We start from the raw sequence: 12519 nt of genomic DNA on the forward strand, positions 1-12519 counted from the left end.
TTGTGGCTTTTTAATAATATGTATGTTTTACAATGGGATCACTTGCCTTGTAGTTGTACATTTTGCATTTTGTTCCATGACAAAAAAAATTAAACTTTCTTTATATAGCACCTTTAAACAAATCAGTGCCATTCAAACTGTGCAATCGCGAAACATACGGCAGTACCACAATAAAAGTAGCCTCATACATTTCAGAATGAAAATTTATCAATTTGAAATAACAGAAGAAATCACACAAATTACAATAATACATTATTATTTAAGTATATCTCTAAATTAGCAGCAACTCAGAGGAGTTAATGAGATTAAATTTGAAACAATGCACTTGCAACACATTTTCTTGAGCAAAGTATAATTGTTTAGTGGTTTCTTTTTTTTTGTTCAGTATAATTCAACTTTAGACTTAACCTAATAAATACCAAAAGTGGACTGATGATTAAAAATATCAATATTTTCAGCCCTCTCGAGTCGCTGTGAGCGTAATGAAAGCAACATTGCCAGATGTTTTTGTTCTGCTTTTTGGAAAAACTAAAAGAGAAGAACTGGAGGATCTGAGGAGCCTTTCTGGTTCATAAACCAAAAGCATTGCTGATTGTGGTGGGTTATGAACTGATTAAGCAATACCAAAACTAACAGTTCATCAGTGGAAAAACTTAAAAATAAGCAGAATATGTGCTCTTCTTTCGGTCTTTGTTTGTACTCATGCAGCAGAATTTTAAATTAATTTCAGCTGATTTATTAGACTCCTCTGTAGACCAGACAGGAGAGTTTTACAATAGTCTAGCCTTCTAGTTATAAAAATGTGCATCAGAGTTTCTGAGAGAGAAATGACCTTACTTCACTGGAGATGAAATGATAAATGATGAAAAAAGTACGTGGATGTGCAGAAATATGAACCTGTATTTCTGTGGGTGAATTAAAGGCGACCTTCTGGGTTCTGCAGAATGTAAAGAGGGTTCTTAGAGACAGAAGAAGAGTGAGACAGACAGAATAAGAGAACGTGGTGAGTGAAACCGAAAAGGAGACGGATGCAAGTAATCTGTTTTCCTGTCTTAATGAATAATACAGGCAGCTGTAAGGCAGATGAGGGCATCAAGAAACACCTAACAGTTCCCGTTTTCTTTCTTTACTCCAGAGACTTTGATCAATTTCCCTTCTCTGCGTCTTATTTAAAAAAAATTTGTAGCAGCCCAGTCAGCAGAGGAAAATATAGTATATGAACAATATTTGTTATTGGGAGATGGAGGAGATGGTGGAGGCGTGACACCTGCCACGCTGCAGACCATTGTTTGAGTTTTAGTGAGGTTTTTTTTTGTGAGTCATCACTGCGTTTCCAGCAGCTTTTTCGCCAACAAATCTTGATGCTTTTAATCGTCCCCTCGCAGGGGACAGTGGATGTTTTTGCCATCCCATCACAGCGGAATTGGTTGTTTTTTACGACCCATCACTGCATTTCCAGCAGCTTTTTAGCCAACAAATGTGGTTGTTTTTTAGCGACCCATTATTATGTTTCCCCTTGGGATATTGTCACTTAAAGCTGATGTTTGCAGCTACACATCACTGTGTTTCCACTGGAGATAGTGTCACAAAAAGTGGCATTTTTTTTAGGACGTCATCGCTGCATTTCCAGCAGCTCTTTGCCAACAATTGTGCATGTTTTTAGCAACATGTCACTGTGTTTCCTGTGGGGATAGTGCCACAAAAAGAATCCTTTTTTTTTTATTTTAACTGAGACATTGCTGTGTTTTTACCTGGAATTGTGCCACCAAAAGCGTGTATTTTAAGCCAAAACACAATGTTCTCTTAATCAAGTGTTTTTTGTGAATCCAAACCTAACCACCTGTTAACCTCAGCATTGTTGAAATGTAAAGAAACTTAAAGCAGCTAACTTTAGCGACGTCAGCTGTTGTCAGCTTTGTCTGCAGACATCTGTCATTTCTTAATTTCCTCTCTTTTAGAGAAAAGCACCCCAGACATACCAGACAAACCCAGTTTGGCCCCTGTTAACCATTACAGTCACCGGTGTCTTTGCCTAGGGCACCCAGTCTGCCCTATGGAGTGGACACTGTAATGGATATTAATTATTAGCCAGCAGCCGCTTAAAGCCGGGCCTGTAATGATGGCTCCTGTTGCAGCGTAGCTATTTATAGCTCTGGCTGCGCTGCCCGTGCGGCGGCTGCTGCTGCTGCTGCTGCTGCATGGCTCTGCGCTGCCAATGCAAGACTTCCAGGGATTAACCACGATTCAAAGCTGTCATGTAAATGCAGCCAAATCTTCATGATGTGCACTGAGAACTCTCCGCACACAATCAGCCGCTCCGTGCCGCAGAGACAGAAATGTGTATGTCACCACAGTGATGCATGTAATTTACATACTCGCTTTTAGACTGACATGGAAATTATTTATGTGCATCAGTCACACATGTAAACTCAAGCAAATACACAAAAACAGGGCTTAAATTTAGACCAGTTGCATTACTCAGACAGACAAACTTGTGATTTCGTGTTGAGTAAGGTGTGTGCTCTGTCCAATGCAGATACATTCGGCTGAAGCTGCAGCTCAACCCTGAGGGGCGAATCCCCGTCAAGAAGTAAGTCTGTCTGACTCATCCTTTCCTCCCCTGCCACTTTCTCCGCTCTTTTGATCAATGTGTAGCTTCCTCTGTCTTTTCTCGTTACTATCTGCATGTATACGCCTCAGTATACACGCATTCTCTGCGTGTAAGTGTGCACGTATTTTTAGATATCTTATACTCCCTTCTGTCGTCACAATACTTCCTCTTATGCTTTCCATGGTTCTCCAGCTCTTTGGTTAAATTTGCTTCATTATTTTCTCTGTTCACGTTTTCTTTATTTGTACACTGTAAGAAATGTCCAGAAATTATCAGCTTAAAAATGCACACAAGCATAAAACTCGAAATAGAGTTTAGAACTTCAGAACATCTGAGTGTTGAGATTGTTCCTTAAAACTTGAATTTTCCTATTGATGTTCACTCTAAAAAATAAATAACAAAATGTTTTTGGCATAAATATGTGGACATTGATAACACAATTATTTTATGTGCCAATAACCGCTATTTGAAATCGAAAGAAAGATAATTACAATTTTATAACGTGGAGTTTTTTAATCATTAATTTAATTTGAGGGTTTTTACACTTCAGGTGACTGGTGATGGAACTGCAGAAATGTTATTTTCAGCAACAGTTTAAAAATGTTGCAATTACAACAGTTTTACAGTTGAATTACAACAGTTTTCAAATGTAAAATTTACGGGTTGTTCTGCAAAGTTTTTTTCAAATCTTTACTTTATATTTTACAAATTTATCTGGCCACCACAGCTGCCAGTTTGTTTTTTGTTTTTTCAGTAAAATAAAAAAAACAACATTTTCATACAGTGTGCAAGGCCCACCGTTATTGGTTTGTGCACATGTGTGTGTGTTTGTGTGTGAATTAGCATGCCCTGAGCAAGCCCCATTTATATCCGTCACCAACTTCAGCTCAAAATCTGTGTGAGAATTTCCTTTTAGGAATTTTACTTATCAGTTTTTCAATAGCTCATTGAAAATCCAGCTGTCTCCGTCTCCATTAGTCAAGTTGAGCTTTCAGGCAGTCAACAGTGAACTTCTGCGATAACCTCCCTCAGAGCCGCGGAGGAAAACAGTGGGTGTCAACACAGACCGGCAGAGAGACACTCCTTGCCGTTTAGGGAATTAACCTCCTAGCTGGGAGGACATGTCAGCTTGACTAATGTCAGCTTGACTCTGCTCTCCCACTGAGCATACAGTGAGCGCTCATGGATCTGCACAGGAATACCTCTGCATGTAATTATAACAGGCGATGGCCAACGGAAACCTAAACAGCCGGCGGTAGCTGTAACCACACTGGAGTTCATTGTAGTAAATCTTATTTATTGTCTATATACACTAGAATAAAACAGTAGCCCAATCACACAGAGGCACCGTCTCTCTACTCAAAATGTCTGATGAGGAAGCTCCTGTTTTAAACATTGATCTCCAAAGCAAAAAAAATCAATAAATAAATCAAATACCCATTGAAATGGCTAAATACAGAGTCACAGAGCTTCAAATGTCAGAATAATATCATGAGAGATGTGGTGCACTCCCATAATTTCGATCATTTGGTGTAAGATGATCATAAGACATCTTAACACTTTGAAACCTGGATTGACGTAAGTTTTTAACTCTTTGAGAAAAATAAGCAAATTGGTTTGATTTCTTTCAAAAATATGGGAAAAAAGGCAATCAGTAATTTGGCACAAAATGTCCCACAAATTGCAAAAAATAGTAAAAGGTGACATAAAATAACCTAAAAAATTAGCTTAAAAAAGATAATCATTAGAAAATTTTTAAATGACTAATGAAAATAACTAAAAAAATATTTTTTAGTTTATTTATTTAATTGAATTTGAGTACTGTTTTTCAGGTCATTTTCTGTTTTTTGTCCTTTTACTTTTCTTTTTTTCTTTAGTCAGGCTAACTTTCTCATTTTCTTGTAACTTTTTACTAATTTTTTCCTAATTTTTTTGGACATTTTTATTGCTCATTGCCTGCTCTATAGGAACATAGATATGCAAAAAGTGCATAACCTCCTCTTTGCAGATCTTATAGTGTGTCACTAAAAACACGGGACAGCAATCATATGATGGTTAGTTTTAGGTTGTGGAGTAAAACATTTTATCTGCATGTTTTATGTTTATTTATAACAGACAAAAGCCTAATTTTGGATGCTGGTGAGATAGTACGTGTGGGGTACTGTCTAAGGAACTGTAATGTGATAACGATGATGATGATAATGGCCACTGAAATGGTAATGGTAATAACAATAAGCAATGAAAACAATATCATTTTATGTGTTCATATTTGCATGCATGTGTTGGGTTGTATCATCTTTGTCGACAAACATTATCACTTTTTATGTACATATGTTGTTGCCATCTGGAGTTGAGACAGTGTGAACAGCAGTTTTCACATCAGTGAGTTTGTGTTTTGTACCATTTACGTTTGATAGGAATAGTTCATTAAAGCCACAGTGGGTAACCTCCATAAAATTAAGTTAAAGTCATTTGCTGAAACTTTCACTACATCCACACATAAGTATATGAGACAGATAGTCTGTGTAAAAAATAGCTAAAAAAGATGGCATGAGGAGCATCTCTACTGCAGACGGCAATTATCCAGCTGCCTAAAAAAAAGATGCACATTTTTATGACAACGTGATGAGAATGGAGTAAAACCAAAACAAAAGCACCTTCCAGTGATAATCCCTGGTTACATCTGGAAACATTTTTTATCCTTAAATCTTAAACATGATGAGGTGCTTTGTGTGCCTCCTGAAAACACTGAGATCTGTGCTCTTCAAAAAATACTTTTCTTACTTCCACAAGCACATCAAGGGGTCCTCTTACATTCACTTTCAAAATATTCACTCACATTAACACGTACCAGCCAGACAGAGACACAAAATAAACACAAAATACATGCAAAACAACCACAAACAGACACAAAAGAACCACAAGAAGACAGAATGACTACAAAGCAATTCCAAATTACCTTAAAAGACACAAAATTACCCTAAAGAGACCCAAAAGACTACAAAGATGGACAAAACATCTTTAAAAAAAAAAGACACAAAATGACCACACATAGACACTTAACTACAAAAAGATGTATTACAACTACAAAGACATGTAAAACCACCCAAAAATGAGTGTCTTTTTAGTATATCGGAGAGGTGATGGGGCCCTTTGAATATCTGTGCAGTTTGTCCCCTGATCCACCCATGGATATAGTATAGCAGCTATATGACAAAAAGTTCTTTTTTAGAAAAGTTGCCAACTACAGTTTAAAGCGAATATTTTTACAGTGTATGTGCAAACAGTTCATCTTTGTAAATATTAGTATCACCTCTCTGTATAATGAAATATATCTCACTAGAAACTAGAGAATCCGAAATGCACAGAAAGTTGACTCAGCATCTCTCTGAAACAGTTTCAAGAAAAAAGTAACTTAACATAACCTTCATGAATAAAGCATTTCTTGCAGGGCTCTTATATCAGACTGAATTAGTTTTATTTTTTCCACACTGTCTACTCTGATTTTTTTTCTTCTTAATCAGCATATTTTATTTCATATTTCAGGGTTTCATTTTTCATCCTAGCATTTTCTTTGTCTCATTTTTGTCTTTTAATCTGTCATTTTCGCTGCGATTACATGGTTTAGTCCTGATTAGTTTTTCCTCTCAATCCTTGTTTGCTTCTGTTTTAACTGAACTTTCTCGCAGGATGTCCTTAAAAGTATCAATTAAAAGCTGAGGTGAATTAATCAGTCTGACACAGAGGACCAGACTGAAACTCCTCAGCCTGTGTGGTGTTTTCTGCGATTGCTCACAAGGGTTTTTATTTTTTGTGTGTCTCTGCAGTATCTTCAGGATGTTCTCAGCAGACAGGAAGCGAGTGGAGACAGCCCTGGAAAACTGTAACCTCCCTTCTGGCAGAGTGAGACACCAAAATATTAAAGCTCCCTTCTTCTCATATCTCTCCGCTCCTCTCTGTGTCTCTCGTTCTTATCTTAGTCTGGGAGCTCTTTCATCTTCTCCATCCATCCATCAGTCTGTCCTCTCACCTCGGCTCGTTCTCTATTCTCCTGAAACAGCAGCTGATTGCTGCTTTGCTCGTTTGTTTGAAGTCTTATTTTCTGGATGTCTGCATGACTTCCCACTCAGAACTGATTTAGCCTGGGATGTAATGAAACAAACAGAGGGAGCAACAGAGATGACAAAAGCTGTTTTTATCTTCACCTCACTCAGATATCACCAGAGAAAAGCCGCTCTGTCACGCATTAGGGTGTAAAAACTCCCCCAACACAAGTAAACAGTCTCTGTGTTCCAGCAGTAGTGAGCAATTTGCGTGTTTGGAAGTCAGAAATAGCTGTTTAATGCAGTTTTGAACACACGCTAAAACGTATGCGTGTACAGTAGGGCAGACACATTGTAGCTGTAAGGAATGGAATACAAACACAATGAACACACAAGAGATACAAACACACACACACACACACACAGATCAAGCTATACATAATTAGCACGGGGAGAGAAAGCAAGAGGTACGAACGTGTTGCCGGATGAAGGTCTGCAGGGATTTGCTGTTGTTCCAACGCTAGAGTAATTACAGCTAAACGCTAGTGCTGTTAATCCCTCAAACACACTCTCACAGGCAAAAGCGCATACCCGACGTAGTTCGCACCAAGGCCTTTAGAGTGACTCATTGAGTTTCGGCGGGGCTTGACCTGCATTCCCCTCCTCCCGAGCTGCATCCTTCCTCATCCTCTTTTCTCCCAGTATTTGGTTCTGCTCTGTTTCTTGCTGGCACAATGCTATCGCCTGCTGCTGAGCGCACACTGTGTCTTTATCAGACCTGTTTGCCTCTGATAGCTCTATAAGGAGCTCTTGTGGCCACAGCTTTTTTTGTTTGAGTCGAGGTTCAAATTGCAGGCATGTGTCTTTTTTCCATTATTTGCATTTGAAATTTTTATGCCTGTAATTGCTTCCAGAGGGAGACTAGAGGTCGCGGTCGGCTACAGAGCATCCCATAGTATGAAAGACAGGTCTTAGGCAGCTCATGGATAACAGATTGATCTTGTGTAGTTATGTGGATTGCCGAATCCAACGTGAAACACTTGTACGCAACTCTCAAAAGTGAGAGATCAAGAACACAAAAATGTTCTTGCATAAGGTCCATTGTGTTCTGCCTGAACACAAAGGTCATAGACTGTTAAAAATGGACAAAGCCACCTTGAGGTCACCCATTGGTTTGTATTTTTTGGGCGTTTTTGACTTTATTTGAAAGGAAAGAATGTAAGCATGAAAGGGGGACAGAGAGGGGAAGACATGCAGCAAAGGGCCACGAATTGGAAGCAAACTCATGGCTGCAGTGGCAAGAACGTCACCTTTGTACATGGGCCGCCCGCTCTATCCACTGAGCGACCAGACACCCTTGGTTTATGGACTTTTGTTTTGAAGCCTCGAGTTTGGCATTTTGTCACCATCTTGAATTTTGGAGCCAGAAGTTATCATATAGGGACGATAAATATACTCTATATAAAGATGGGTGACATGCCCCCACTTTACCCCGCTATGCTTACGTGAGGCTAAAATATCAGACATACGAGTGTTGCCATCTTGCACTGGTGATGTCACTGAGAGCCGGAGTCTGCGCAGTAGCGATATCTGTGGTGGGGGAGTTCGCAAGCAGCTTCATTGAATGCAAGTGCATGGATTGGCTGTCACAGCTGTCAGCCATGGCAATTGCAGCCAATTTAGGTATAAGTTGTGAAGTTGTACCCATCTACTCTATTATAAGTACAATTAAACGCATTAGTTTTAACAATAAAATCACCAAAAAGCTAATGACAGTACTGAAAAGAGCTGTTAATAGTATTTCATAGCACAATACTAGCGAATCACTTCTGAGCCTACAGATGCTGTACACTTGTAGTTTTTCCGCAGTGTCTGTACCTGCTAGGACACCTGTTTCGCCATGATTCGTATGTGCAGTATGTGTATGGATGATCATGCATGTGACCCTGCTTGCTGTCATTTTCTGCAGAATGACTCCATCCCCCAGGAGGATTTCACCCCAGAGGTCTACAACATGTTCCTGAGCAACATCTGCCCTCGATCTGAGCTGGACCACATCTTCTCTGACGTGTAAGTGCCACGTTTCCATTTAAAAGTCTGTCAGAAAATCATCTTTTCACCCTCCAAAGAATGCACTAATTCCCAGTTTGGAAGAAAAGTTGTTGGCAAAACTTGATACAATGCAAGAGTGATTCATTTAATATAATTTTTTACAGCCATCTGCTGCTAGTTCAGACTGGCGGCTCGATAATGGCTGCCATCCTTGAGACGGCAATATTGCTTTGCGGGTTACGACACCCGCGTTCACTCATTAGAGTCGTCACATGCAGTTAATCAGTGCAGGAGAGTATGTTGTAATGGCCCTGGTTGTGACGCCTCGAGCCCGGCGGTGTGGCCCCTCGTGCTGCGGAAGCTGAGCTGCCCCTTCGGCCCAGAGGGACTCAGACCATCAGCTGAGGCAGCACGGCAGCATGACCGGGGCCACTGCGAGTCATAAATCTAGATTTTAATCACAGTTAAGTGAGATGGCATAAGAGCCAGGAGGATACAGAGATGATAATTTAGTGGAACAGGCTTAGATATGAAAGGCGTTTTAATCAAATCTCATAATTTACTCAACACAACATTAAATCCTCTGCTCCTTTGCGCTTCTGTTGCTTTCCCTTTCCAGATCCCTCTGCTGCTTTAATTACCGCTCCTCCCTCTATCACCTTCTCCTCGTTTCATTTTCTCACATCTCAATTTTTGAATCCACATCTCGCTCAGTCACCCTCCCCCTCCTCTCTCCTCAGGGGGGCTAAGAGTCGTCCGTACCTCACTGTGGAGCAGATGACAGAGTTCATCAACAGTAAACAGCGAGACCCTCGTCTGAACGAGATACTCTACCCTCCTCTCAAACCGGAGCAGGTCCAGCTGCTGGTGGACAAATATGAACCCAACGCTTCGCTGGCACAGAAAGGTCAGTGGCTCAAATGTCAAGCACAGGCAAACTGTTATGCTTAAATGTACAAGGAAACACACACAAGACACAGTCAACAGAGACTCTGTACACAAACAAATTTACATAAGAAATTATTTTTTCCATGTAACCACAAAGACCCAGTTACAGTCATTCATTCAGTAAACAAGTATTATTATTTATGAACCCACATTTTAAGACAGGAGGCCACAGTCACATTTGTTGTTAATAAAAAGGCCTTCAGTTTTACCAGATAAGCTGAATTGGCCTCAGTAACTAACCATGGAGGAGTCTCATTATCCTCATATCAAAGCCAGTAATTTAAGTTTATTATATTTGCTGCCCATAAGAATATTTGGTAACGCCATTCCCCCCAATTTCTTGGGCTTACATAAGAAGTTTTTCCAAAAATAAAGTCTGAATTTTACGGAAAAAAAAGTCAGAATTTAATAAGTTAAGTCGTATTTTTGAGAGAAAGGGGATATTATATCAAGAAAATAAACATATTGCCAGCAAACTATAAAAAAAGGCGAGAGCACAGGTGACAGGAGACAGCAATTACCAAGGAGGCCGCCTGTGCTCTCGTCTGTTTTATAGCTGGCTGGCAATAAGTTTATTTCTGTAATATGATATCCCCTTTCTAGAAAAAAATACGACGATATTCTCTTAAAATTATGCCTTTTTTTGGTGAAATTATGACTTAATTCTCATAAAATTATGACTTGTTTTCTTGTAAAATTAAGACTTTATTCTCGTAATATTACCGATTCATTCTCATAAAATTACGACTTTTTTTCTTGTAAAATAACTTTATTCTCATACTATTACGAATTTATTCTCATAAAATTATGACTTTTTTCTCATAATATTCCGACTCTATTCTCGAAGTCTGAAAAAAGTGTTTTTCCTCAATGTGGCCCTAAGCCTCCGTCATGGAAAAACACCATGCAAAAGGTGCAAGAAAAACAAAAATGAGTCCTTGAAAAGTCATTGAAGGCCCTGCGATAGTCTGGCGACCTGTCCAGGGTGTACCCCGCCTTCCGCCCGATGACAGCTGGGATTGGCTCCAGCCCCCCGCGACTCTTGCAAGGACAAACGGTTACGGAAAATGAATGAATGAATGAAAAGTCATTGAAAAGTTTTGGAATTTTTATCCATGAAAATGTGTGGGAACCCTGGACACTGTATTGTGACCAAAAGTGCAAATGTGTTTTGTAGTTAAACATTTTGAAAAGCACAAACATATTAACACATTTGACCCAGATAAACCAAAATCTACCCCTCACCCTGTCCTCCAGCCCCAGCCCTCAGTTAATTTGGCAGTGGTGTTGCCGTAGCAACGATGCTGCCTGGTGTCCAAACGCTCAGAAAGTGAGGAGACATAGTGGGGTGCCAAGGAACGGAATGTTAGAAGTCTGTAAATAACACACACACACACACACACACACACACACACACACTCGCGCACACACACACACACACACACACACAGACCAAACACCAGTGCCAAAATGTTCCTCCCACTCCAAACACTGCCAAGCTTAAGAGAGGATATTCCCAGCCATTTTATTCACAAGAATAGGATTACATGAGTAGAATCCTTGAGTGGAGACAGAGAGTGTGAAAGCACAGAGGAGAAGGGCTGCTAGTTCGTGTTTACGCGTCAGGAGAGCTTAAAGAAATAGCGAGTGGCAAATTGAGTGCAGCTTATTTGGCACTTTTGACCACAAGTGTACATTCAAACCAGTAGATGGTCATAAATACTCAAGTACTTGTTTGGACATCAGTATTCGTTCAGTGTATAGAGTACTCGCTGCCACACCTCCCACCTGTGAACATCACTTTTAATTTTATTTTTACTATTATTACTATTTTTATATGTGTTAAATCTTATCTAAATATAGAGCTGTGTGCAGTGTATCGCTTCTCTCAGCGGCTCCTTGCCACACTGTCTCGCTCTCTCTCTATCAATATTACCACCGTTTCAGGAGTGTGATCTTTGCACCAAGGAGCAATCTGTGAGAGTGCATCTGCAAAAACACGCACACTGACAGGGCTAACTGTTAGCATCACAGGGCTAACGGTTATTACGGTGTTTAACGAGAGAATTGGAGCTGTTTTGGTGTCAGTGAGAGTTTGCTGGTACTGTTAAACGGCTCGGTGTCGGGTGTTAGCAGGGTGTTAGCAGGGTGTTAACAGGGTGTTAGCCGCCGCTGCTGATAGCTCGTCCCCGGCAGATGTTGAACTGACTCTGAGGAGAGCGGCTCTGAAGATGGTCCCTCAGTGCCGCCTTCATCCTGTAACATTAACAGCAGCGACAGTTTTCTGACTTTTCATAAGTTTACTTTAAATTAATAGTTTGATAGGCTAACTGAAGCCTAATCAGTTAATTTGCATTTCTACTCGTTTTCCATTGTTGGACGATTAACATTCGTACACTTACATTAGATTTTTTTTTTCTTGCAAGTACTAAAGTAATAGTTTAATTCAAGTGCTTGAATATGGTTAGTTAATATATAATTAATAATGTGGTAAGTTGCCAAAAATGCCCATCCCTAACTCAAACATGTTCAAATTTAGCTACACCAAAACACTGGTAAGGAGTCATATACATCTTTTTCTTTCCTGCTTTTTAGTTTTGTTCTTAGTTTAATTCATAAACCTATTTTTTCTTGCTGTAATTCCATTTGTAGGAGTGTCTGGCGAAAATAAACCCAAAAGCTAGGGATGCTTTGATTTATCCAAATAACATCAATATTGGCAGATATTTGCCTTGTTGACTGCCATTGGCCTATCAGCATATACTAAATGTGAGAAAAATAAAATAAATTAATAAATGTTATATATATAAGATGACATTCACAGATGGCTGTCATTGATGTTTATCGGTTATGTTGTCTTAATTT

The 12519-nt window shown here is 39.6% G+C and overlaps 1 protein-coding gene across 2 annotated transcripts in view; it reads left to right on the forward strand.

Moving 5' to 3' along the window:
* plcb1l (phospholipase C beta 1-like) overlaps positions 1–12519 on the forward strand; it is a 169325-nt gene that overhangs the window by 95022 nt on the left and 61784 nt on the right. For both annotated transcript variants that reach the window (XM_088089688.1, XM_042503476.2), the window contains exons 6-9: positions 2537–2590; positions 6439–6514; positions 8624–8724; positions 9447–9613. In XM_088089688.1, coding sequence (XP_087945814.1) covers positions 2537–2590; positions 6439–6514; positions 8624–8724; positions 9447–9613 — 398 coding nt within the window. The remainder of the gene's footprint in view (positions 1–2536; positions 2591–6438; positions 6515–8623; positions 8725–9446; positions 9614–12519) is intronic.

The sequence above is a fragment of the Plectropomus leopardus genome, chromosome 16, assembly GCF_026936395.1.
Source record: "Plectropomus leopardus strain MGB_pleo_1.0 chromosome 16, ASM2693639v1, whole genome shotgun sequence".
Taxonomy (NCBI): Eukaryota; Metazoa; Chordata; class Actinopteri; order Perciformes; family Serranidae; genus Plectropomus; species Plectropomus leopardus.